At 38.6% G+C, this 23205-nt stretch overlaps 1 protein-coding gene and 1 long non-coding RNA gene across 2 annotated transcripts in view; both read left to right on the top strand.

Annotated features, from left to right (window-relative positions):
* The window catches only part of LOC149597066 (uncharacterized), a 583612-nt gene that overhangs the window by 332652 nt on the left and 227755 nt on the right, over positions 1–23205 (top strand). The gene's annotated exons all lie outside the window — the stretch shown is intronic.
* LOC149597069 (uncharacterized) lies at positions 7150–7883 on the top strand. Its single transcript, XM_089861550.1, has one exon. It carries the CDS (start codon positions 7271–7273, stop codon positions 7859–7861), a length of 591 nt encoding a protein of 196 aa, XP_089717676.1. The 5' UTR covers positions 7150–7270; the 3' UTR covers positions 7862–7883.

Below are 23205 nucleotides of genomic sequence, written 5' to 3'. Positions count from 1 at the left end.
GTCTGATTAGAGTTCTGAAATAAGGAAGTCATAGACTTATTAGGGGAGAGCCAGAGGAATGTCCCATTACAAGATAAAACCAAGAAGTTATATCAGTATCTAAGAGAGAAGATATAAATTCGCCAGATTTCCAGCTTTATCTCCAGTCCTAACGTAGGTCCGCAGTCAATCCCCGTCTCTAAATTACAACCAGCATCTCATTGGTGCTTGAAAACTCACGTCAGCGCGACGACGCGAGTGAGGAAAATTTCCGACTGACGAGAGCGAAATAGCCCGGCGCCTCCTTTTACGTCCCCCCTTGTATTTTGAAAGGGGGACTGGGACTATGGCGCGCGAATACAAAGGCATCTTATATCTTCTCTCTGAGATACTGATATAACTTCTTGATAAAATAAAGGAAGTCAGGGACTGAAATAAGGAATAAAATAAAAACAAATGGCACCTAAAACATCTAATAACAATACTAATAATGTATATCAGATACTGAAATGTAGAGAAGCCGGCGGACTTTCTCATGACGATCGTCATGAGACAGTCCGCCGGCGTCTCTATATTAAGTCTCGCATTTTCAGTTTCAGTCTGGTAATGAGACAGTCCGCCGGCGTCTCTATATCAAGTCTCGCATTTTCGGTTTTAGTCTCGTTATGAGACAGTCCGCCGGCTTCTCTATATTAAGTCTCGCATTTTCAGTTTCAGTCTGGTTATGAGACAGTCCGCCGGCTTCTCTATATCAAGTCTCGAACTTTCAGTTTTAGTCTGGTTATGTGACAGTTCGCCGGCTACTTTGTATTATGTGTGGCGCGTTCAAGTTATACTCTTGTTTAGTTAAACGTGCGAGACTTAGAGAAGCCGGCGGACTGTCTCATAACAAGACTAATACTTGAATGAGCGAGACTTAATATAGAAAAGCTGGCGCACTGTCTCAAAACATGAGTATAACTTGAACGCGCCACACTTAATACAGAGAAGCCAGCGGACTGTCACATAACGAGACTAAAACCGAAAATGCGAGACTTGATATAGTAAAACCAGCGGAGTCTCATGAACAGACTAAAACTGAAAATGCGAGGCTTAATATAGAGAAGCCGGAGGACTGTCTCATAACCAGACTAAAACTGAAAATGCGAGACTTAACATAGTCAAGCCGGCGGACTGTCTCTTAACCAAATTTAAACTGAAAAGGCGAGTTTTGATATAGTAAAACCAGCGGACTGTCTCATAAACAGACTAAAACTGAAAATGCTAGGCTTAATATAGAGAAGCCGGCGGACTGTCTCATAACAAGACTAAAAGAAAGAAATTCATCTCCACAAACAGACTCACGTGAAAAATATTAATTCTTACTCCCTCGAGAACAGTGGCCTAATAGGCGTCAATAGATGGTAAAAATCTTATAAATGTGACAAATTGAGTAAACCTTTATCATTAGTTAATTTTTAGTTCATCTCATTAAAAATTTATAAACGTTAAATTAGTAATACTTTAGTAAATATAACTCTCGGTTACTTTATAAGACGAATATAATATTAAGACTTGGCCAAAAAACGAATTTTGTCTCTTTAAATGATCACGTGTCACTTGTGGAGATATATTGCGGTCCGCCGACAAATGAGGGCGCGTGCTACGCGTTTCAATTCGAAAGCCGCGGTTTAACACGGGGATGCCTGTCCATGGGTAGGTGGTCTGAGCTCTAACCGTATTTTCGGGTTTACCCTTTTTGAATTTCCTTCCCAAAGGATCAAGTGATGTCTTACTCCTCGGCTGTGCGCCGAAGTAGGTGCGCATGAGAGCCATGGTACCCAGCCGTTATAGTTTGCCTTCCCCCTTCTATCGTTGACTCTTTTGCTGTAAACATGAAAACCCCCTCCCGCTCCCTTGGGGTGCCACCCCTTGTGGAGCAGAGCAAAAGGCCTTGTCGTGGCGGAGGGGGCCCGAGTTCGGTGTGCCGGTTAGGATGGTTCCTTGGGTTCGCCCTTGGTTCGGACCTTTCCCTGCCCCGTTCCGCGAACGTTTTTCTCGGCCGCCTCGACCCCGCCCGGGAGTTGCTATGGCTCATTCCCAGCTCTTGGCAACCCTCTGGGGGCCGCGGATACATTTTTGGACCGTATGGCACTGCTGTGCTCGGAGGGCGATCCCCCGGCCCCTCGAGCCTTCTGCTGCCTTAGTCCGAGCCCTGTCACCGACCACTTCCTGGCTGGGCTCGCCGCTGACGGTGTACCGCTTCAGTCACCTGCTCAAGGGGCGTTGTCGGGCCCGCTGGCCGATCCCGTATGCCTTGATGGGGGTTTCGCAGGTTCCATTGGGCACAAGGATGAATGGCAGGAGGGGGCGCTGTAGATGCCCCCGCGCGCAAGAGCAGCGCCTAATCAAAATGGGTATCGTTCCTTTCAACCGAATTCCCAATGGACCGAAATCCCATTCGACCGAATATCCCGCAATGATTTTAGATTTCCAGCCCAATGGCTATATTCCCGATGGACCGAAATCCCAATCGTCCGAATATGCCCCTAAAAAATACATGAATATAACTTGAAACACTGTAGCCGTCAGCGATTCGGTGGTGTAGTGGATACGATGTTGGACTGCGAAGCGATAGGTTGTTAGTTCGAATCTCCGAAAGGTATGTTAATAATATTAAAAGTAAATGTTTCGTGATACTAATTAAAACGCTCACTTTCATTCCTTTCAAGGCAAGAGATATATAGAATTAATAAACAAATTGTGCTTAAAATGAAGTACAGTCTTAATGGTGGTTCCATCAATGTCTTTAAATTTTAAATTAAAATTTTAATATATTGGTTTCGGGTGGGTTAGGTTAGGTTAGGTTAGATTAGATTAGGTTAGGTTAGGTTAGGTTTGGTTTGGTTTGGTTTGGTTTGGTTTGGTTTGGTTATGTTTGGTTTGGTTAGCTTTGGTTTGGTTAGGTTTGGTTCCAATAATTCGTTGACACCTTTTCCAAAATATGCTCCATTTAATTAGCTACCACCTTTTCCAAAATATTCTCCCTTTAAATAGCTACCACCTACTCCAAAACATTCTCCTATTAATTAGCTGCCACCTTTTCCAAAATATTCTCCAATTAATTATCTGACATCTTTTCCAAAATATTTCTATTATTGCTAATAAATTGTTCGTGGTAAGAGGCGGGCTTTTAATACTCATGTAAATAATCTTTTTACCTCCAAACAAGGTTGGGTTGGGTTAGCTTAGGTTAGGTTAGGTTACGTTTGGATAGGTTAGGTTAGGCTAGGGTAGGTGAGGTTCGCCGTAATTAAAACGTAGTTAAAATAAGTGCAGTAATACATTTTCAACTCAAATTTATTTTAACAATAATAAGTTGTGAAATTAAAAATATATTTAATGCAAAACCACACAGTATGTCTTCTTCCAGTTCAATAGAATTTCGGTCCAATGGGACTATAATAAAATCGCACCTTTGGCTACGTTCGGTCGAATGGGACCCCAAAAAACCCCCTTCTGTCGAATGGGAATTCGGTTCAATGGGACCAAAGCATCAAATGCTTCCTGAGTGTAAGCATGACAAAAAAGATTTTACTTTCGCGCGCTTTAGAGGTTCTGAAAAGTATTGATCCGACCCTAGCTGGCAGGCAGATTGTCCCATCAACCCCATTTTAAACTCTAAAATTATTTTCTCAATAAGTTTTTACTTTCGCGCGTTTTAGAGGTTCGAAAAAGTATTGGTCGGACCCTGGCTGGCAGGCTGAGCGTCCCTTCAACCCCATTTTTTAATTCTAAAATTCTTTTATACAAAAATAAATAAATGCTTTTATGCATATAAAATTGTTATTAAATTAACTTTTTGGGCACAAGTATTATCAGATTTTTGTTTTTTCGGTTCTGGCTTCTCTGATTAATTGGCACTTAGTCCGTCATAAACAAAAAAGGAATGAGGCTGCTTTTGGCGGTAATATCTATCGGTCCTGCCTTCTATTCCAGTACGATTTTCTCTGTTATTTATCTCCACCATCCGTTTCCATGTCACGTCTAGCGTTGTTCGGTAGGGCTTATGCAAATTACCTCATTTCTATGGTGTAAAGTTTAAAGACAACATGACTAGAGGCTAATTTTAAGCGGTTGTTGCATATTGCTATAAGCGTGCAATCAATGAATAATTTTAGTACCGAAACCATAGAGATACAAGAGGAACAGTTGAGGGTCAGTTTTGTGACGGTTTTAAGGCATTCAACCCTTCGCATGTGTGATGGGGTGAAAGACTGGTGGCACCCCTACACGCGGCGAAGGTAAACTAAAAATACGTTTTCAAAAATCCAGAAAATGCAACTTGGATTTCCGGCGCTTTAGTTTTTTATTTAATAACTCCTTCGCTCGTCGATAGGGAGGCGCCACCAGTCCTTCACCCTATCACACATGCTAAGGAGGAGGAGCGAAAAATCCCTCACAAAACGTTAAAGGACCGCTTTCCCCAATAGTTTGTCTAGGCCTTAATAGTGTTATAATGTCTATGACCGAAACGCATCTATTATCACACAAATATTAGGTTTGCAACAAAAATATCTACAAAATTGTTCCAGTTCATAGGACAGAAGTTGGTTATTTACTTTTTTCATTAATCTATAACCCAAAATCAAGATTGATTATTTTTATTCATAATTGGATTGATATTTGATATTTAAAATAAAAAAAAATAACCGTAAAGTATATAGGCCGGGGTCACCTTACAATAAATTTAGCTAGCCTAGTCAAAACGTTAATTTTCAGATATATGATGTAGGTTCATATGGCTACGGTTACACATATGAACTTTTTCAAATGGGTCAAGATAGTAACGCAACATTCACTAGCGAGACCGATCTGATTGAATTTAAGCTACTTAGTAAATTCTGCGAGAAAAACTTTTCGTCGTACGATACATTCTTCAACGTTTTCACCATCACGGTAACGATTTTCGCATTGAACTTTGATCACCCCTTGTGTGAGTTAAAAGGCAAAGATAAGATAGACAATACAATTGAACGGAATGAGAAGTTGGAAACACTGTAAGGTTATTTATTTCCCTATAAGTTCTCGCAAAAGTGGTACGAGAGAGAGGTGAAAGGCTGTAGCATTAGCAATAGATAAAGGTGTCGAATAATTATCATTAGCGGCGCATTTAATCCTTCTGTGGATGAATAGTGTATTCCTAAGCGTCAGCGATTCTCTATACAATTGTATTAAAAAGGCTTTCGTGTAATCAGAAGTAAATTTACTTCTGGTGTAATATAGAGTAATGTCTTTCCCATATATAAGCCACTACCATCAAAACATGCAAAGTAGTCGAGGATGGGTAGGGACTTTGCTACATTCAACGTTCTTCTTACATAAATCCGTTTTTGAATAAACTTAGTAAGTTTCCTTTTGGTTAAATTTCAACGGTATTTTTTCAATGCAGGTTTGGCTCATTGTTCTTTGTAACTTCACATTACTTAGCTTTAGAACCTTTCTTAAGTTAATAATTCCAAAAAGAAGCCTCTGTAGACTCCAACTATTTATCCGTGAATCATTCCCACTATTATATAAAGGTAAGAAATTCAGTTACGTTCGAAAATATCATTTCAAGAAACTAGTAGTCGAATAGACCCAACCAACAAATAAACAAGTTGGATTGGTTTCGTATCCATCTAAGGGATAGGATCACGTGACTAACAAAGTTGACTGTAGTACCACCATCTGTCATTGAGCGACGAAAATAAATCTCTTATTTTTCTGATTGGATTAGAGTCTGACTCTTGGGTAAAACGGGTTCTGCGCATGGCAAAATCAAGCCAATCAGGTTATCCCTTTCTCGCCTCAAAACCCGAGATCGAAATCTGAGCCGTTATAACAATTCAAAAGATTTGTTGGTTGGGTCTTTTACTTAGCTTCGTTGTGAAAGCGTATAGCTGGAATAGACCCTAAAATAAAAAAAAGCTGAGAGGAGCAACCGCCACGAAAGGGGGGATGAAAAGGGAGGGCAATTCGGTTCAGTTCAGTTCTTTGACCAATGAAATACGTTATTTTTCACCTCCCGAGTCGCACTCCCAATTTCCCAAATCATAATATCGTCTGCTCGACCAAAATCCAAACATTAGGCTTAAGCTTGTTGATTTAGCGATCTTTACTTAATGCCGAGATTACCCTCGTAATATTGTATATTATATTAGAGATATTTTGTAAATGGGGAACTTAAGACGTGGTTCGAAATGTTGCGTCAACAACTGCAATAGTTTCTCTCGTACGCATCGTGATTTGACAAGCAATAAGATTGGATTTTATAAGTTTCCAAATGATGTTTGCCTTCGCAATGAATGGATTGCAATAGTACAACTGAGTTACGATAATCAAAACATCCAATTTCACCCGAAATCAAGGAGTATGGTATGCGGCTTGCATTTCAATGCTAACGGGAAAAAAAGCTATGACGACAAAGTTCCTGTCATCATAATGGATCATCATCTCGCCAGAACTGTTTTTATTTCAAACATCGTTAGGCTTGATGAGGATCCGCATGGAATGTTACTAAATATAGCAGCAGATGTTACCGTCGGAATAGAGCCAGTAGAGGTTGATCCACCAAGCAAAATTGCAGTATCAGCATGCCCAGCTTCCAACAATTTGGTTCATTTGGGTATGTTATATTTCGAAGGATATTAATAAGAGTGGAAATGTATATTTACGTAATTGTTTCTAGAACACACATACTGCATTCCTGAAAGTAAAGAGGTTCAACTTCTAAATCAGATGGATTTAATGCGAAAGAATGAGAAAACATTAACAGAGGAGTTGAAGCAACTTCGAAAGAGTGTAACATTTTTCGAGACGGAGAATAATCAGTTAAAGAGAAAGATCATTCGTCTGCAAGAGGCTGTCAAAAATAAAGAAGAAGAGAACCAAAAACAAACATTCACACTGGAAAATGTGTCACTTAAAAAAGATGTCCTCAAATTTTACACCGGATTTTCATGTGTAGAAGATTTCAATGTTCTCTATCATCAGATTGAGCCTGAATTATCAACAATTTCTCTTTACAACAATGGCAAATTATATATATATATAATCATCTCGTGGGAGGTCAATGGCGTTAAGATTTAGGGAACAATTATTTCTAACTCTCTGTAAATTGAGAGTTGGGCTATTAAACCAAGACTTAGCATACCGTTTTAACATTTCACACACGACTGTTAGCAATTACATAACAACATGGTTGGATCTACTATACCGAAAACTAACTATCATTCCAATTTGGCCATCGAAAGATATCGTAAATAAGTACATGCCTCAAGAATTCAAAGAGAAGTTCCCAACTACCCGCGTTATAATTGATTGCACAGAATTTTTTATCGAAAGGCCTTCAGATTACGGTACCCAGTGTGATACATTTTCTAATTATAAGAGACATACTACCGCGAAAGGGCTGATTGGAGCAACTCCTAATGGTTTTGTCTCTTTTGTCGCCCCTTTGGCTCCGGGCAGAGAATCAGACACAGAATTGACAACAAATAGTGGGCTCGTCGAACTATTAGAAAATGGAGACTCTGTTATGGCAGATAGAGGTTTTTTGATCCACGACATTCTAGCTGCGAAAGGGGTAGAATTAAATATGCCTCCTTTCTTAGGGGACAAAAAACAGCTGTTCGCCATTGAAGAACAACGAACAAGAGACATTGCCAGTGTAAGAATACACATTGAGAGAGTCATCAAAGAACTGAAAAATTTTAGAATCCTGAAATATACATTTCCAAATTCTATGGCTGCAAGTTTGGACAAAATCTGGGTTGTATGTTGTTATTTGCTAAACTTTATAAACGAACCACTTCTGAACAGAAACGAACAAAACACAACAGTTACTGATGACAGTTTTTAATTGTGTGTCAAATTGTTAATTGCTTTTTCACAATAAAGTAACGTACATGTGATTTTTGTTTTCATGACTTAAATTTGCTTTTGAGATCAGAAAATGATCAAAATTATACTCTTATACTTAGTTATTGCTACCCAATTGATACTCAATTTTATAAAGCAAGTCTAGGAATACAAGACATTATTGCATCGTGCCCCACTACTTTGGCTATCAACATTTCTTTACAAAACCACAATAATAATTAATATCACAGACGTTTGCAAATTGCAATCGTCATAGGAACCTATTCCTACACGTTGTAAAATAGAATGAAAGTTTCATCGCGTGATTTGAAATTATAAAAATAATAAATAACGAAAACTAAAATCAGGTACAGTCAAACTAAAAAACTAAACCAAAACATCAGGTACACTTGGTTATCTTAATTCTTAAATATTGGCAAAATAAACCATATTGCGCCATAAATATAATAAATAAAGAAAACTAAACTTAACATTTCGATACAGTCAGCATTCTTAGCGTAGTTTGAATTAATAAATTTAACTACAAACACTATATTGAGAATCAGGTAACTCAGATGTCGAATAATGTTGAAAGTAAAACCTTTCCAGTTTCGGAAGCATCGTTTCAAAGAAAAAAACCGAATCAAACGTAATCCTTTGACAAAAAATATCATCACCACTGTCAACAACAAAGTCGCACCAGGATAGTCCTGTTAACCCTAATTGACCCTGCACTTGATAATAAAAATTATGCGTCGGATTCAAGATTATTTTCCCCAATGTATCTTTTTTCAGACAGTTGTTAAGTTTTTTAGTTATCACTTCACTAATAGTCATCCCGAGTTCTTTAGCTTTTGATAGGGTTTTGATTTCCAAGAGGCCAAATTCTTTCTCCTTTTCATCAAACACCAACCCGTCAGGAGAGGCTCCTAAGACTGGGAAACCTGGATTGATAACTAATCCTACGTTGAAAACCTGCACTTCTTGTTTCTTGTAGTTGCAGTATTTGGTTTTTGCCTTCTCTTCATTTTCAATTCCTTCTTTGACATACTTCATGCGACTTATATCAGCGCCACCCCTCAAACTATTGAGAAATTTGTCAGTTACTTTAGCACGCCTCTTGATGATTTGTCCAAAATGTGACGCTGTCAGCCTTTCGCGTCTCTCAGCTTTCCACAATTGTGATGCAGCTTGATCTCTCGTTTTTTCCTCAATTAATTGACAGTCATCCGTAGAAACCATTAATGATTCGGGAAATGTTATTTCTTCATTTTCTAACTTCGCTTGGATTATTTGGACCGGTAATGAAATTCTACCAAAATCACATGATGATTGCTCTTCAGGAGGAACTTCGATGCTATTTGTGTACTTTATTGGTTTGAAATCCAACGGAGTATATTGAGTCTCCATTAATATTTGTTGCCACATTGGCCTTTTTTTCATGGATTTAAATTCTTCCGCCAAACGTTTAATTTGCGCCTTATCGCCAGCCACGTTTGATCCCCGAGTTACTGATATATAATATACAAACGCACATCTTTCATGCCCTCCTGGTACTTTTCTTCTCCCCAGGGTTGTGTTTTAAGAAATGTAAAATACTGAAACGTGTCGTAGACAACGTTTTTTTAACGTTTAACTTACCCCATTTCTGGGCAACATCAGTGGGGGAGACGTCATTTGGTACGAATGTTAAGCGTTCTAAAGTACAATCCAGGATAAACCACAGAGTCGCAGCTACATGGCAACATACACCACATCTTCCCGATTTACAATCACAACATCCAGCCTTGACATCTCCACTCTTTGCATTTAACGCAACATGTACATTGTATATTTTATGCGCTTTGAACGAAGCATGTACTTTTGATTTCACATGTGTAATGTTTTTCGAGCTTTCAAGTGAAATTAACACATTTGTAACTCGCTTCGCTTTAAACATGCGATACCCTTTAATTTTGTGTTTGCTAGTTTTCCTCCCATTATGGTGATCATGGATAATCTTATCACTAAAGCTGAGTGGAATGGCTTTTAATAGCTTCGTCCAATTCCCTTTTGGTAATTTCAATTCATTTGTGACGTCCGACAATGGCCCTGATCTATAAGAAACAAACATTACAAACAATATATTATTTCATAAGCCTTGGCTTAACTAACAATATTTTAAATCGAAATAATATTTCTCAAAGAAATGGTTTTCTTCCTTACCTCTCACTGGGGATTTTTTCGTCCATATTTTCTCGTTCACAACATTAAGAAAATTGATATATAAGTCAAGACACGTCAACAATATAATTAATTTGATGTTTTACCATAATATTTACCAGCTCGATTCCATCGAAGTAAAGGTTGTCTGCACAAATTCCCACAAACCCACCATCAACCAAAGACAAAAAACAGTGCTGTGTTATGTTCAGCACTGAATATTGTAACCTGCGTTCAGGAATATTAACCATAAATGTCAACGCCGTATACTATAAGACTTCGGTTTTATCGATTACAGTTGACTGAACGCAGTTTAAGGAACCAATCAGGTTCGTCATACGGGTTGTCTTTTCCCAGCAAGCTCTGCGGCTACTGGAAAAACCGTTGGGATTTTTGAACGATTAGTTTTAAGCGCGTATAGGTGACCGAAGTGAAGTCCTAAGACTTTGGCTGTGCTTTAAAGAGGTGAACTAGATTCAAAATGAGTACATGAGCTTTTACAAAAATTGCCAAAAATATACAAGCAAAAGAATTTACAAGATGAGCCGTATTAGCTCAGTTAAAGAACGGTATTTTTTGGTCATCTCTCTAAATAAGATTGAAATTGGCACCCACTGAAAATATTCGAAAAGTGCCCGAGTCTAGGACGCTTGATTTCGCCACCATATTGGAAAATGGCCCCCATTGTTCGAAAATTAAAATTTTATTAATCATTCGAAAATTATGAAAAGTGAATTTTTAATCAACTGAATAAAATATTAAAACTAAGTTCTCTTGTCAAGGGCGCTTGCTTTCGCTGCCTTATCGGAAAATGGCCGCGGCTTGTCGAAAATAAAAATTTAACGATAATAATTTTTTTAAATTGGGAAAAGTGACGAATAAGTTGCTTTGATTCACTAAAAAACATATTAAAAGTCACGCTTCTTTTCTTCGGCATATTGTCAAATGGCCACCGCTATTAAAAAATTATAAAAAAAATTGTGTTGAAGGGAACACTATTATTATTATTTTGATTTATGTTCAAAAATAGCAGTGCATTAAATAATACCATGAATGTATTCATAAGTACCCAAGAATTTTAAGTGAATACATTCACTATCGAAATTGTAAAGAAATTATGTATGAAATGAGATGAGTATTTATGAAGGTACTATTATCGATTTACGAATTAATGATGTTTCGAAACTTTTTGGTATAAATCTTATCTGAAATCTATTTTTAATTTCGGATGATTTTTAATAATTCCTAATATTTTGTGGTTTTTAAAACTTAAAATTCGTCCCAAAAGTTTACGGAATCAATTGAAAAAAGTCGCATGTTCGAGGCGTAAACACTAGAAAAACTTCCACTTGCATCTTGAAATGTTGTTTGTTTATCAACCTCCACGTTACCTCGAATCGCAATTCGAAACAATTTCAAACTTTAATTTTCTTTTGAAAAACCTGGAAATTCAATTCAATTTTTTACAGCATTTCAAAATGAACTGTCTTTAAATTTATTAACGGGCCTACAATTTCTTGAACTCTTCATTCTAATAGAAATTTACAAAGCATCGCTTTCCACAAAGGCGACAATAAACGTTCATTGTAATGTTGACACATTAAACGACATATTCAAGTATCCGAATATACCAATTGCAACTCATGTGCAATTGTTACATTTTTACTTTCAGGTATGTAATAGTTTTTATCGCGCATTGTAATATGAATGGTGCTTACCTTACGATTCTTGAATGGGGGAAATCCAGGGGCTATGACTAGCGTTTTCGAAATATTTCTTTTCTAATTCATACTATGTTTTCATTTATTTTTCATTCATTGAGTTTTGAGTTAGTAAACTCGATTAGGGTTAGGGAGAGCAAAGTTTGAAATAACGAGAGTTCGATTAATACAAACCATTTTGTTAAACCAATTAAACGGTGAACACATTTAAACAAACATACAAAAATCAAGTTGGGAAATCAAAATAGACTTCTCCTAGTCGAGACGCAATTAAGAGTTTTTCTTAAATAATAAAATAAATATAATTGATATTAATTATTTTAATCGTCATTAATTTAGCCGTTTTAAGAAAATTCATTACTAAAATCATTTTAAACATAGCTATTGTTAACGTTTGAATTCTAGCGTACGCCTCTTTAATAATTTTTGAAAATTTAGGGCATATAAGGAGATTGATTAACAATAAATGATAAGAAAAGTCGCAATTGCATGAACCTTTGGTGGAAGCTCTGCCATTGAGAGGCCAGACGTTTCTCTTGGCGTTGGCATTTATAGCTTCCAACTGGAGTTGGTGGCACTGAATGCCAGCTTTTGCTTATAGAACAGGGCGGGGTTGGGTGGTATCATTGGCAGTCTGGGAAATAGCACACTTCCTGTGGTCTAAACCAGTTTATTAATTGCTTGGGCATAGACGCTGCTATTTTATAATTTTGCCCTGCTTCATTATTGAGAGAACTACAGGGCCTGTAGTTCTCTCAATTATGAAGCAGACGATAATCAGTTACCAGAACCACGGCCCACCCGCTCTCGGAAGTGATCGATTTAGCCATGTTAAAAAGAAATCCCTCTCTGCACAAATGGCGGCCGATCAGGTGATTTTATTTTTCCCGCGGAAAACGCCGCGTGATTCTCGAGGACTCTGCGGCGCTCAAATGGACCAATACTATTGAAGCAGAAAGGCCTGCTAAAGATTCCAAGTAGAAGAAATCTATGTATTCCTGATAGTACTAATCGTTAAAATGTCTTTCAAAACATAATTCGCTTTTAGGCTGTTACCACAATTATTTATTTTTTCAGGACGAAGAAAAATATATCGTAGAAGAATACGAGATGAGACGCGTTTCATTGGGCATTGAAAAGGAAACCAGCGAGGATGATGTGTTTAACAAAGCCCCTCAAGCCATTTACTTGGCCACCTATGATCATTTGGAATATTTTTGCACCGTTGGGTATAAAGCAAATGCCAGGCATTCCAGACTTTATTACGGAAGAAACAGTTTCAAAACAAGTTACGCTGCTATTCCTTTATCTAAAAACGCATTGCCCATCATTAAAAAACTAATAAATAGAAGGTTTGATCCTAGATTATACCGATAAAGCTTGAGCTTCTAGTGTTAAACTAATTCTTGAACCGCAGAAATATATGGCACTGTACAAATGCTTCAAGTATCCTTTAAAATAAACCCAACTAACAAATCTTTTGAGTTTTTATAACGGCTCAAATCCAAGGCCGGAAATAAGCACAGGACTCTAGACATTGTCCAGAAAAATTTTAAAATGTCGCATAAGTTTTTCAAAACTAAGGGGGTCACTGGACATTATGACCAAAAAAATTGTCCGAAGTTTTGATAGCTTGACTATGATGATGCGACACTATTTTTGCACACTCCAGTAGACAATGTCCTATAAATTTTACAGTCAAACAGGGGGGGGTCACTGGACATATGTCCTATTAGAAAATTTTCTTATTTCCGGCCCTGCTCAGATCTCGTTCTCGGTTTCTGAGGCGAGAAAGGATAATCTGATTGGCTCCATTTTGCCATGCGCAGAACCTGTTTTACCCCCAAGAGTCAGACTCTATCGAGACTAGTCCAATCAGAAAAAACTAAATTTATTTTCGTCCCTCAAGGACAGATGGTACTATAGGCACCCATGAGGCAACCTAATTGTTAGTCACGTGATCATAGCATCTCTATGCCTTATCAAACACGGCTTTGAAATAATCGAATGATATGCTCAAATTCCTCACATAATTCCAAATTTACGAAACTGTATTTCTTTCCAGGCTTAAACTTAAAACAAATTTAAAAACCATTAGCGTTTTACATAGCAACAGCGGTATAATTCAAAACTGCTGTTCGAGAAATAGCGGCTGCTGTTTCAGAAAAAGAGACTGCTGCTTTGGAAAACTGCTGTATAGGGTACTGCCGTAATGCTTAAATCTAATATTTATCCCCTAACGCAAAAAAAATTACCAGTGATTCCAGTCATATATTTTCATCAATATTCAATAATTAAAACAGATTAACAGCCAACTCATATTTGTAACGTTCTAAGTTAAATATCTTTTCCAACCCGTTTTGACGGCATCACCAAAGTGAATAAGCTGGCTAAGGGTAATTGTTTTCCGTTTTCACAATATTTTTAGTATTCAAGTACGTATAGTAATTTATTAAAGCATAGCATGGCTCCAGTGGATCCCCTACTAAGTGACTTTCCTCCTGAACTCCGGGTTTGGCTTGGCAAAGGCTAGTGGGCGGGATTTATACATGCACCTATAAATCCTGCCCACAAATGCCTCTAGCTTTGCCAAGCCATAACTGGAGTTCGTAAGGAAAGTTAACTTTTAGGTGATCCACTGGAGCTGCGCTATGCTTTAAGCTTAATTTTCACATTTTCTAGTTTATAAAACTATGAAAAGCCTTACTAAAGGCAAAATAAAAATATACCATCCTTTCACTTAAGTTAGGGGAAAATTAAAATGAATAAATTACGATAAAATATTAATTGCTTCGTATTTATGACTTTTCAACCCACGATGACACTATATAAATGCAAAACTTTAACAAAAACGGAGCCTCCGACTAAAATGAAAAGAAATGCAGTTTAGCGGTAAAATTGTCATCGATTACATTTCAAAGTTTAAAATTAGGTATATTGCAATAAAATATCTCCACCAGTAAGTCCCATGTACAAGGCCATAAAAATATCATTGCAATTTTATGGATGTTGTAATAGCGTAGTTTCTTCAAACATTAAAATTTGGTCTTCCCTTAGTAGATACCAAAATATTGCTCTAATGCTAAAATTGATGCTGCATTGTGAGATGCCCTTTTACAATAAAATATACTGAACTTTCAGAATTCGTGCTTTTTGGGAAACTGGCCACCACATCCTGGTGTTAAAATTAAAACAGAAAAAAGGATGCTATATGACGAATGAACAAGTTTTGAAACAAGAAACCCTTACAATATTTGACTTAAAAGCGGTGTTCATGCTCTACGTCTTTATCAATTCAGGCGTTATCGTTATATTTTTTTGTTCGCAGATGAAAAATCTCACTAAGAAAAAGGTTAGTTGAGGATAAAAACATTAGGTATTTAATAATTTCTCACGTTGGCATATATTTTCAGGAAAGATTCATCTACCAAAGACCAAAAATAATAAGACGACGGGGCCGCCGCTCCTATAAATCTCGTCTAGGTCACCGGGTCAGATTTGTGAATCCATCAAATAACATGGAGATTTATCCACATGATCCAGTGTTAAAAGCTGACCGAACCAGCGCATTAACAAACGAAACACATATTGACTCTTGTAAGGGAATTTTTATATATATAAGGTGTGAGAGTGTGAATATGAGTTCCCTACAAAGGTCGTTTAACAAGGTCCGGGTAACCGCCAAGTCTTCACTATTGGGACTTGCGGAATAGAGATTTAATAGGTCGTTGTCTAGGGGAATGGTCTTCGATATTTAATAAAATTTAGAAAGAGAAATAGCTAGGTTTTTAAGGTTGCCAAAGAACATAATGATTTATTTATAAAATAATTAACACACCTTAATGGTATCTAAATATAGACGTACGTACGCTTCCTTATGCTTATACATGATTACCAACGAATCTTAAGGATTCTACTAAACAGAGATATTTAATAATGAAATGATAAAAATAACCCATTTAAATGGGAGGGATACTTAAGTTCAACTTCGGTCCTCGTGTTAGAGTCTGATTCCAAAAAGGTGAGGTATCCAGGTCTGGCGATTCGTTTTAATTAACGCGCACAAAACAGATAATTTCTTTTCGCATAATCGTTTTCGCGCACAACAGCGATACGCGATTCGGCTCGTGGTGGCTTACACGGGTCTATCCTACTTTACTCGGCGGCGTTACTTCGGTGCTTGCGGGCCCAACTTTTAAAGTACGGGGACCTAGCATTACTCCGGTTTAAAAATTAGTCGCGAGACTTAAACAGCTCGATCTTTCGCTGTGGACGTCCAAAGATAGATTAAAATGTTTCTCACTTCTTTTTGACCTGGTCCTCCGATTTCTTACTGTTCGGACCTTCTCTTCTGACCTCGTGTAGTATTCCTTTTTCCTTCTACGTCATGGGTTTTCTCTGTACGTCAGAGGTGTTTTTCTTCTTTACCAAAAATATTATGCTTGGCAACATGCAGGTGTTTTTACTTAACTTATACAATGGGAAAGGTTTGGCAACCCTGTTTATCCTAGTTATTTTTGAAAGGGAAACAACATTTACGTGTGGGGAGAGTTTAGTTTATAGGGGTCATCCCTGCAAGTTCAACAGCTGACCTTAGCGGAACGAATGGACTGAATGGGGCGAACAACCTCTGCAGTAGGTGGAACTCCCATTTTGGGTAGCTACTAAAGGGTTTGATTTGTCAAGGTATCTTGAATGCCCGCATTCAAGAGTCCCCAGCTGACCAAACAAAACCCTTAGTTTCTTTGAAATAGTTTGAATAAGTATTTTCTTTTATTTAGTTATTTTAAAATTAGGATCGAAAGGTAAAAATAGGTTTTTAAATTTTGAAATAATTTGGAATTTGGAAATAAATTTAATGTTTATATTTGACCGTTACACTCTCCCCCACCTTATTTCTCATGTCCTCATGAGAACACATGTTAAAATATGTATGTACAGGGCAAAAAAAAGTTAAAAATTTGACGTAAACAAAAAAAATTATGGTGGCATGCCACCGAGAGTATCTCATATGTACAGGTATACCATGAATAAAAACAAAATTACATATAAAGAGGCCTAAAATGATCTGGAATTACAAGGGTCACGTACCTAGGGTACGCAACCATCCAGTTTGATAAAAAATGTCTTCCTGGTTTTCTAAAACCTAGAAAGGGGTTGAGAGTCCGCTGGCTTCAAACCATTGGACACAAAAAAATATTCCTTTGGGTTTTTCTAACACCTTGAGGAGAGAGAGATATATATAATAATGTTAATATAGATACTAATTATGAGAGGGTTGTCCAGAGTTGAACCCTTCCAGTACTTGGGGCCTTTGGCCTTAAAGTGTACCCACCAAAGGGTTTTGGGGGTTTTGAATTAAATATATGAATGTCAGGGGAATATGTCCCAACAGCTAAATCAGAATTCTGCAAAACAAAGTTAGTCCTGGAAACATAGGTCTTCAGGTCTTTAATAATGTGAAAGTTCCTTTTAAAGGACGTCCTTTCATGGACTCTAGCCTATATGTGAGGGATTTTTAAAATGTCTTGGAATTCAGTAGAAATAACAGTTTGACGTATCGAAATTATATAGAAAGATTCGGGTCCGAAGAACCCGGAGTCGGTAGAGATGCTGGAGCCACAGAATGGCTGCCGAACACTTGGGCACCAACCGAGTGGGCGTTTCCTGAACTTTGGGGATTTTGACAATTTAAATTAGTAGTGGGGTAATTGGGGCACGCAGGGCTAAGGTGACCCTTTTGTAAACATTTGTGACAGGTTGGTACCCATGGTTGGTTATTAACATTCCAAGCTATGTTTTTAGGCTGGGTGTTAGGATTGGAGGGAATTTGGATATTATTTCCGCGAGACGCGTTAAAAGGGGGTTTTGGTCGCCCTGGGTTCCAGTTCTGACCGCTATTGTTATTATATCTCGGATTATGAGAAGGCTGAGGGTTTTGGGCAGTCGAAGCAGGGTTAGGGGTTCCCATCCCTCGCTTTTGCTTGCCTACAGATCTTTCTACTCCGGAGGCATCATCTAATAATTCTCTGAGAGAAGTGTAAGTTTTAGTGACGAAATATGGTTTGATATCGTCACGCATGTTACGAAAGACGTATTTTATTTGTTTTCTCTCATCTGGAGGGTTAACTAACTGATGACACAGTTTTAAAATAGCTTCCGTGTACTCATGCACGGATTCTTGCGCGCGTTGGATTCTGTCGGCTATCTTCCCTTTAATATTTTCATCGTGTTCTTTTCTTTCGAATCTGGTGCTCAAAGCGTTTTCGAAAGTGACGAAGTCGGTAAAGGGGGTAATTGCGTTTTGAGTATAGAACCACTCTAACTCTTCGCCGGTTAATAAAGTGGGCACCCATTGTTGGGTGAATATAGGTTCTGGGACGTTGTACGTCATACGCATTTGTTTAACCCTACATAAGAATAATTTTGGGCCTGCATCTGTGGGATTGCCGGCGTAGGTGGGTGCAGGTAATGGGTTGGAAAACATAAATGGGGTAGTTGGTGGACAATACATTGGTGGTGGTGCTGTAGCGGCATTGGGGTTTGACGTTATAGAGTAATTAGCTACGCTGGGCGCTGGGGTATTAAAAAGAGGTTGGGGCGCTATTTGGCATGGGCAATGGCGGCGTTCCCATAATGGGTGCCTGGCTTAATTGACTACCTGGGTTATGTGGTAACAACTGATTAGTCGATTGATTTGCGTTACCAGGGCTATTAGCTGGTAAAAATTGATTAGGGGCTACATTAAGACGGCCCGGATTATTAGCTGGTGTACTAACTATATTGGGAGAGGGTGGCGCAGGAGCTACTGCGGTTTGAAGGTTAGCTATCATGGTGGAAAATTGTTGATGTTGAGCTGATAATTGTTGATTTTGGACTGATAGAGCTGAGAGTTGGTTAAGGATTTGGGTTAAAACATCCCCGGGAATTGAAACGGGGACCGAGCTATTGGCTACAGGCGCTGTAGGGGGTTGAATATTGGAGCTAGGTCCAGCTGCATTGGGTACGGTAGAGGTGTTTGTTCCCGTACTTATAGAAGGGGTTAAACTTTGGTTACCCCCAGCGAAGATGTTGTTATTTGGCGGGATAAAGACGTTGCTCGCGCTTGTTACTACAGCGGAGGGGGCGTTAACCGAAAATCCGGTGGCCATGCTTTGGCTTATACTGGCATTTGGGTTATTGTTACCCGTAGAAAAAGGGGGGATTCCCCACTGGGATAAATTAGCAGAATTTCTAACTGGAGAGGGATTTCTGGAAGAATTATTGCTAGCCATATTGACTGGACTTAATTGTTTGGATTTTGATTTAGACTGTTTTGTTTTAACTATTGGGAGAGATTGCCTACGGTCGTTACGACTTGCTAAACGTGCCGCTCTTAGACGGGCACAGTGTTCCTTATGGGCTTTATCTCCCGTTCTATACATAAAAAATAATTTAACACTAATAACTAATCAATAAACAAAGCACTCTAAACTAACCCTGGGAAGGTTCAACAAATAAAACAACATACAATTCGCACTATAGCATCTATAGCATGGGTCAAAAAAAAATTCTTATCAAAATATATAAAGCACAATCGTGCAAATTCATGGGTTACCAGGGCGATTAGAGATACTCCGAAATTTTGAAATTAATAAATCAGGGCTAATGCATTAAAAAAATTGTACGACATATATAACATGATATCCCGGACGGACCCCCAATTTTGTAAGGGAATTTTTATATATATAAGGTGTGAGAGTGTGAATATGAGTTCCCTACAAAGGTCGTTTAACAAGGTCCGGGTAACCGCCAAGTCTTCACTATTGGGACTTGCGGAATAGAGATTTAATATGTCGTTGTCTAGGGGAATGGTCTTCGATATTTAATAAAATTTAGAAAGAGAAATAGCTAGGTTTTTAAGGTTGCCAAAGAACATAATGATTTATTTATAAAATAATTAACACACCTTAATGGTATCTAAATATAGACGTACGTACGCTTCCTTATGCTTATACATGATTACCAACGAATCTTAAGGATTCTACTAAACAGAGATATTTAATAATGAAATGATAAAAATAACCCATTTAAATGGGAGGGATACTTAAGTTCAACTTCGGTCCTCGTGTTAGAGTCTGATTCCAAAAAGGTGAGGTATCCAGGTCTGGCGATTCGTTTTAATTAACGCGCACAAAACAGATAATTTCTTTTCGCATAATCGTTTTCGCGCACAACAGCGATACGCGATTCGGCTCGTGGTGGCTTACACGGGTCTATCCTACTTTACTCGGCGGCGTTACTTCGGTGCTTGCGGGCCCAACTTTTAAAGTACGGGGACCTAGCATTACTCCGGTTTAAAAATTAGTCGCGAGACTTAAACAGCTCGATCTTTCGCTGTGGACGTCCAAAGATAGATTAAAATGTTTCTCACTTCTTTTTGACCTGGTCCTCCGATTTCTTATTGTTCGGACCTTCTCTTCTGACCTCGTGTAGTATTCCTTTTTCCTTCTACGTCATGGGTTTTCTCTGTACGTCAGAGGTGTTTTTCTTCTTTACCAAAAATATTATTCTTGGCAACATGCAGGTGTTTTTACTTAACTTATACAATGGGAAAGGTTTGGCAACCCTGTTTATCCTAGTTATTTTTGAAAGGGAAACAACATTTACGTGTGGGGAGAGTTTAGTTTATAGGGGTCATCCCTGCAAGTTCAACAGCTGACCTTAGCGGAACGAATGGACTGAATGGGGCGAACAACCTCTGCAGTAGGTGGAACTCCCATTTTGGGTAGCTACTAAAGGGTTTGATTTGTCAAGGTATCTTGAAAGCCCGCATTCAAGAGTCCCCAGCTGACCAAACAAAACCCTTAGTTTCTTTGAAATAGTTTGAATAAGTATTTTCTTTTATTTAGTTATTTTAAAATTAGGATCGAAAGGTAAAAATAGGTTTTTAAATTTTGAAATAATTTGGAATTTGGAAATAAATTTAATGTTTATATTTGACCGTTACACTCTCCCCCACCTTATTTCTCGTGTCCTCATGAGAACACATGTTAAAATATGTATGTACAGGGCAAAAAAAAAGTTAAAAATTTGACGTAAACAAAAAAAATTATGGTGGCATGCCACCGAGAGTATCTCATATGTACAGGTATACCATGAATAAAAACAAAATTACATATAAAGAGGCCTAAAATGATCTGGAATTACAAGGGTCACGTACCTAGGGTACGCAACCATCCAGTTTGATAAAAAATGTCTTCCTGGTTTTCTAAAACCTAGAAAGGGGTTGAGAGTCCGCTGGCTTCAAACCATTGGACACAAAAAAATATTCCTTTGGGTTTTTCTAACACCTTGAGGAGAGAGAGATATATAAAATAATGTTAATATAGATACTAATTATGAGAGGGTTGTCCAGAGTTGAACCCTTCCAGTACTTGGGGCCTTTGGCCTTAAAGTGTACCCACCAAAGGGTTTTGGGGGTTTTGAATTATATATATGAATGTCAGGGGAATATGTCCCAACAGCTAAATCAGAATTCTGCAAAACAAAGTTAGTCCTGGAAACATAGGTCTTCAGGTCTTTAATAATGTGAAAGTTCCTTTTAAAGGACGTCCTTTCATGGACTCTAGCCTATATGTGAGGGATTTTTAAAATGTCTTGGAATTCAGTAGAAATAACAGTTTGACGTATCGAAATTATATAGAAAGATTCGGGTCCGAAGAACCCGGAGTCGGTAGAGATGCTGGAGCCACAGAATGGCTGCCGAACACTTGGGCACCAACCGAGTGGGCGTTTCCTGAACTTTGGGGATTTTGACAATTTAAATTAGTAGTGGGGTAATTGGGGCACGCAGGGCTAAGGTGACCCTTTTGTAAACATTTGTGACAGGTTGGTACCCATGGTTGGTTATTAACATTCCAAGCTATGTTTTTAGGCTGGGTGTTAGGATTGGAGGGAATTTGGATATTATTTCCGCGAGACGCGTTAAAAGGGGGTTTTGGTCGCCCTGGGTTCCAGTTCTGACCGCTATTGTTATTATATCTCGGATTATGAGAAGGCTGAGGGTTTTGGGCAGTCGAAGCAGGGTTAGGGGTTCCCATCCCTCGCTTTTGCTTGCCTACAGATCTTTCTACTCCGGAGGCATCATCTAATAATTCTCTGAGAGAAGTGTAAGTTTTAGTGACGAAATATGGTTTGATATCGTCACGCATGTTACGAAAGACGTATTTTATTTGTTTTCTCTCATCTGGAGGGTTAACTAACTGATGACACAGTTTTAAAATAGCTTCCGTGTACTCATGCACGGATTCTTGCGCGCGTTGGATTCTGTCGGCTATCTTCCCTTTAATATTTTCATCGTGTTCTTTTCTTTCGAATCTGGTGCTCAAAGCGTTTTCGAAAGTGACGAAGTCGGTAAAGGGGGTAATTGCGTTTTGAGTATAGAACCACTCTAACTCTTCGCCGGTTAATAAAGTGGGCACCCATTGTTGGGTGAATATAGGTTCTGGGACGTTGTACGTCATACGCATTTGTTTAACCCTACATAAGAATAATTTTGGGCCTGCATCTGTGGGATTGCCGGCGTAGGTGGGTGCAGGTAATGGGTTGGAAAACATAAATGGGGTAGTTGGTGGACAATACATTGGTGGTGGTGCTGTAGCGGCATTGGGGTTTGACGTTATAGAGTAATTAGCTACGCTGGGCGCTGGGGTATTAAAAAGAGGTTGGGGCGCTATTTGGCATGGGCAATGGCGGCGTTCCCATAATGGGTGCCTGGCTTAATTGACTACCTGGGTTATGTGGTAACAACTGATTAGTCGATTGATTTGCGTTACCAGGGCTATTAGCTGGTAAAAATTGATTAGGGGCTACATTAAGACGGCCCGGATTATTAGCTGGTGTACTAACTATATTGGGAGAGGGTGGCGCAGGAGCTACTGCGGTTTGAAGGTTAGCTATCATGGTGGAAAATTGTTGATGTTGAGCTGATAATTGTTGATTTTGGACTGATAGAGCTGAGAGTTGGTTAAGGATTTGGGTTAAAACATCCCCGGGAATTGAAACGGGGACCGAGCTATTGGCTACAGGCGCTGTAGGGGGTTGAATATTGGAGCTAGGTCCAGCTGCATTGGGTACGGTAGAGGTGTTTGTTCCCGTACTTATAGAAGGGGTTAAACTTTGGTTACCCCCAGCGAAGATGTTGTTATTTGGCGGGATAAAGACGTTGCTCGCGCTTGTTACTACAGCGGAGGGGGCGTTAACCGAAAATCCGGTGGCCATGCTTTGGCTTATACTGGCATTTGGGTTATTGTTACCCGTAGAAAAAGGGGGGATTCCCCACTGGGATAAATTAGCAGAATTTCTAACTGGAGAGGGATTTCTGGAAGAATTATTGCTAGCCATATTGACTGGACTTAATTGTTTGGATTTTGATTTAGAC

The sequence above is a fragment of the Phalangium opilio genome, unplaced genomic scaffold, assembly GCF_054372755.1.
Source record: "Phalangium opilio isolate 3A_F unplaced genomic scaffold, DU_Popi_V2 ptg000390l_1, whole genome shotgun sequence".
NCBI lineage: Eukaryota > Metazoa > Arthropoda > Arachnida > Opiliones > Phalangiidae > Phalangium > Phalangium opilio.
The sequence above is the reverse complement of the archived record's forward strand: the minus strand, read 5'-3'. Positions and strand labels throughout refer to the sequence as shown.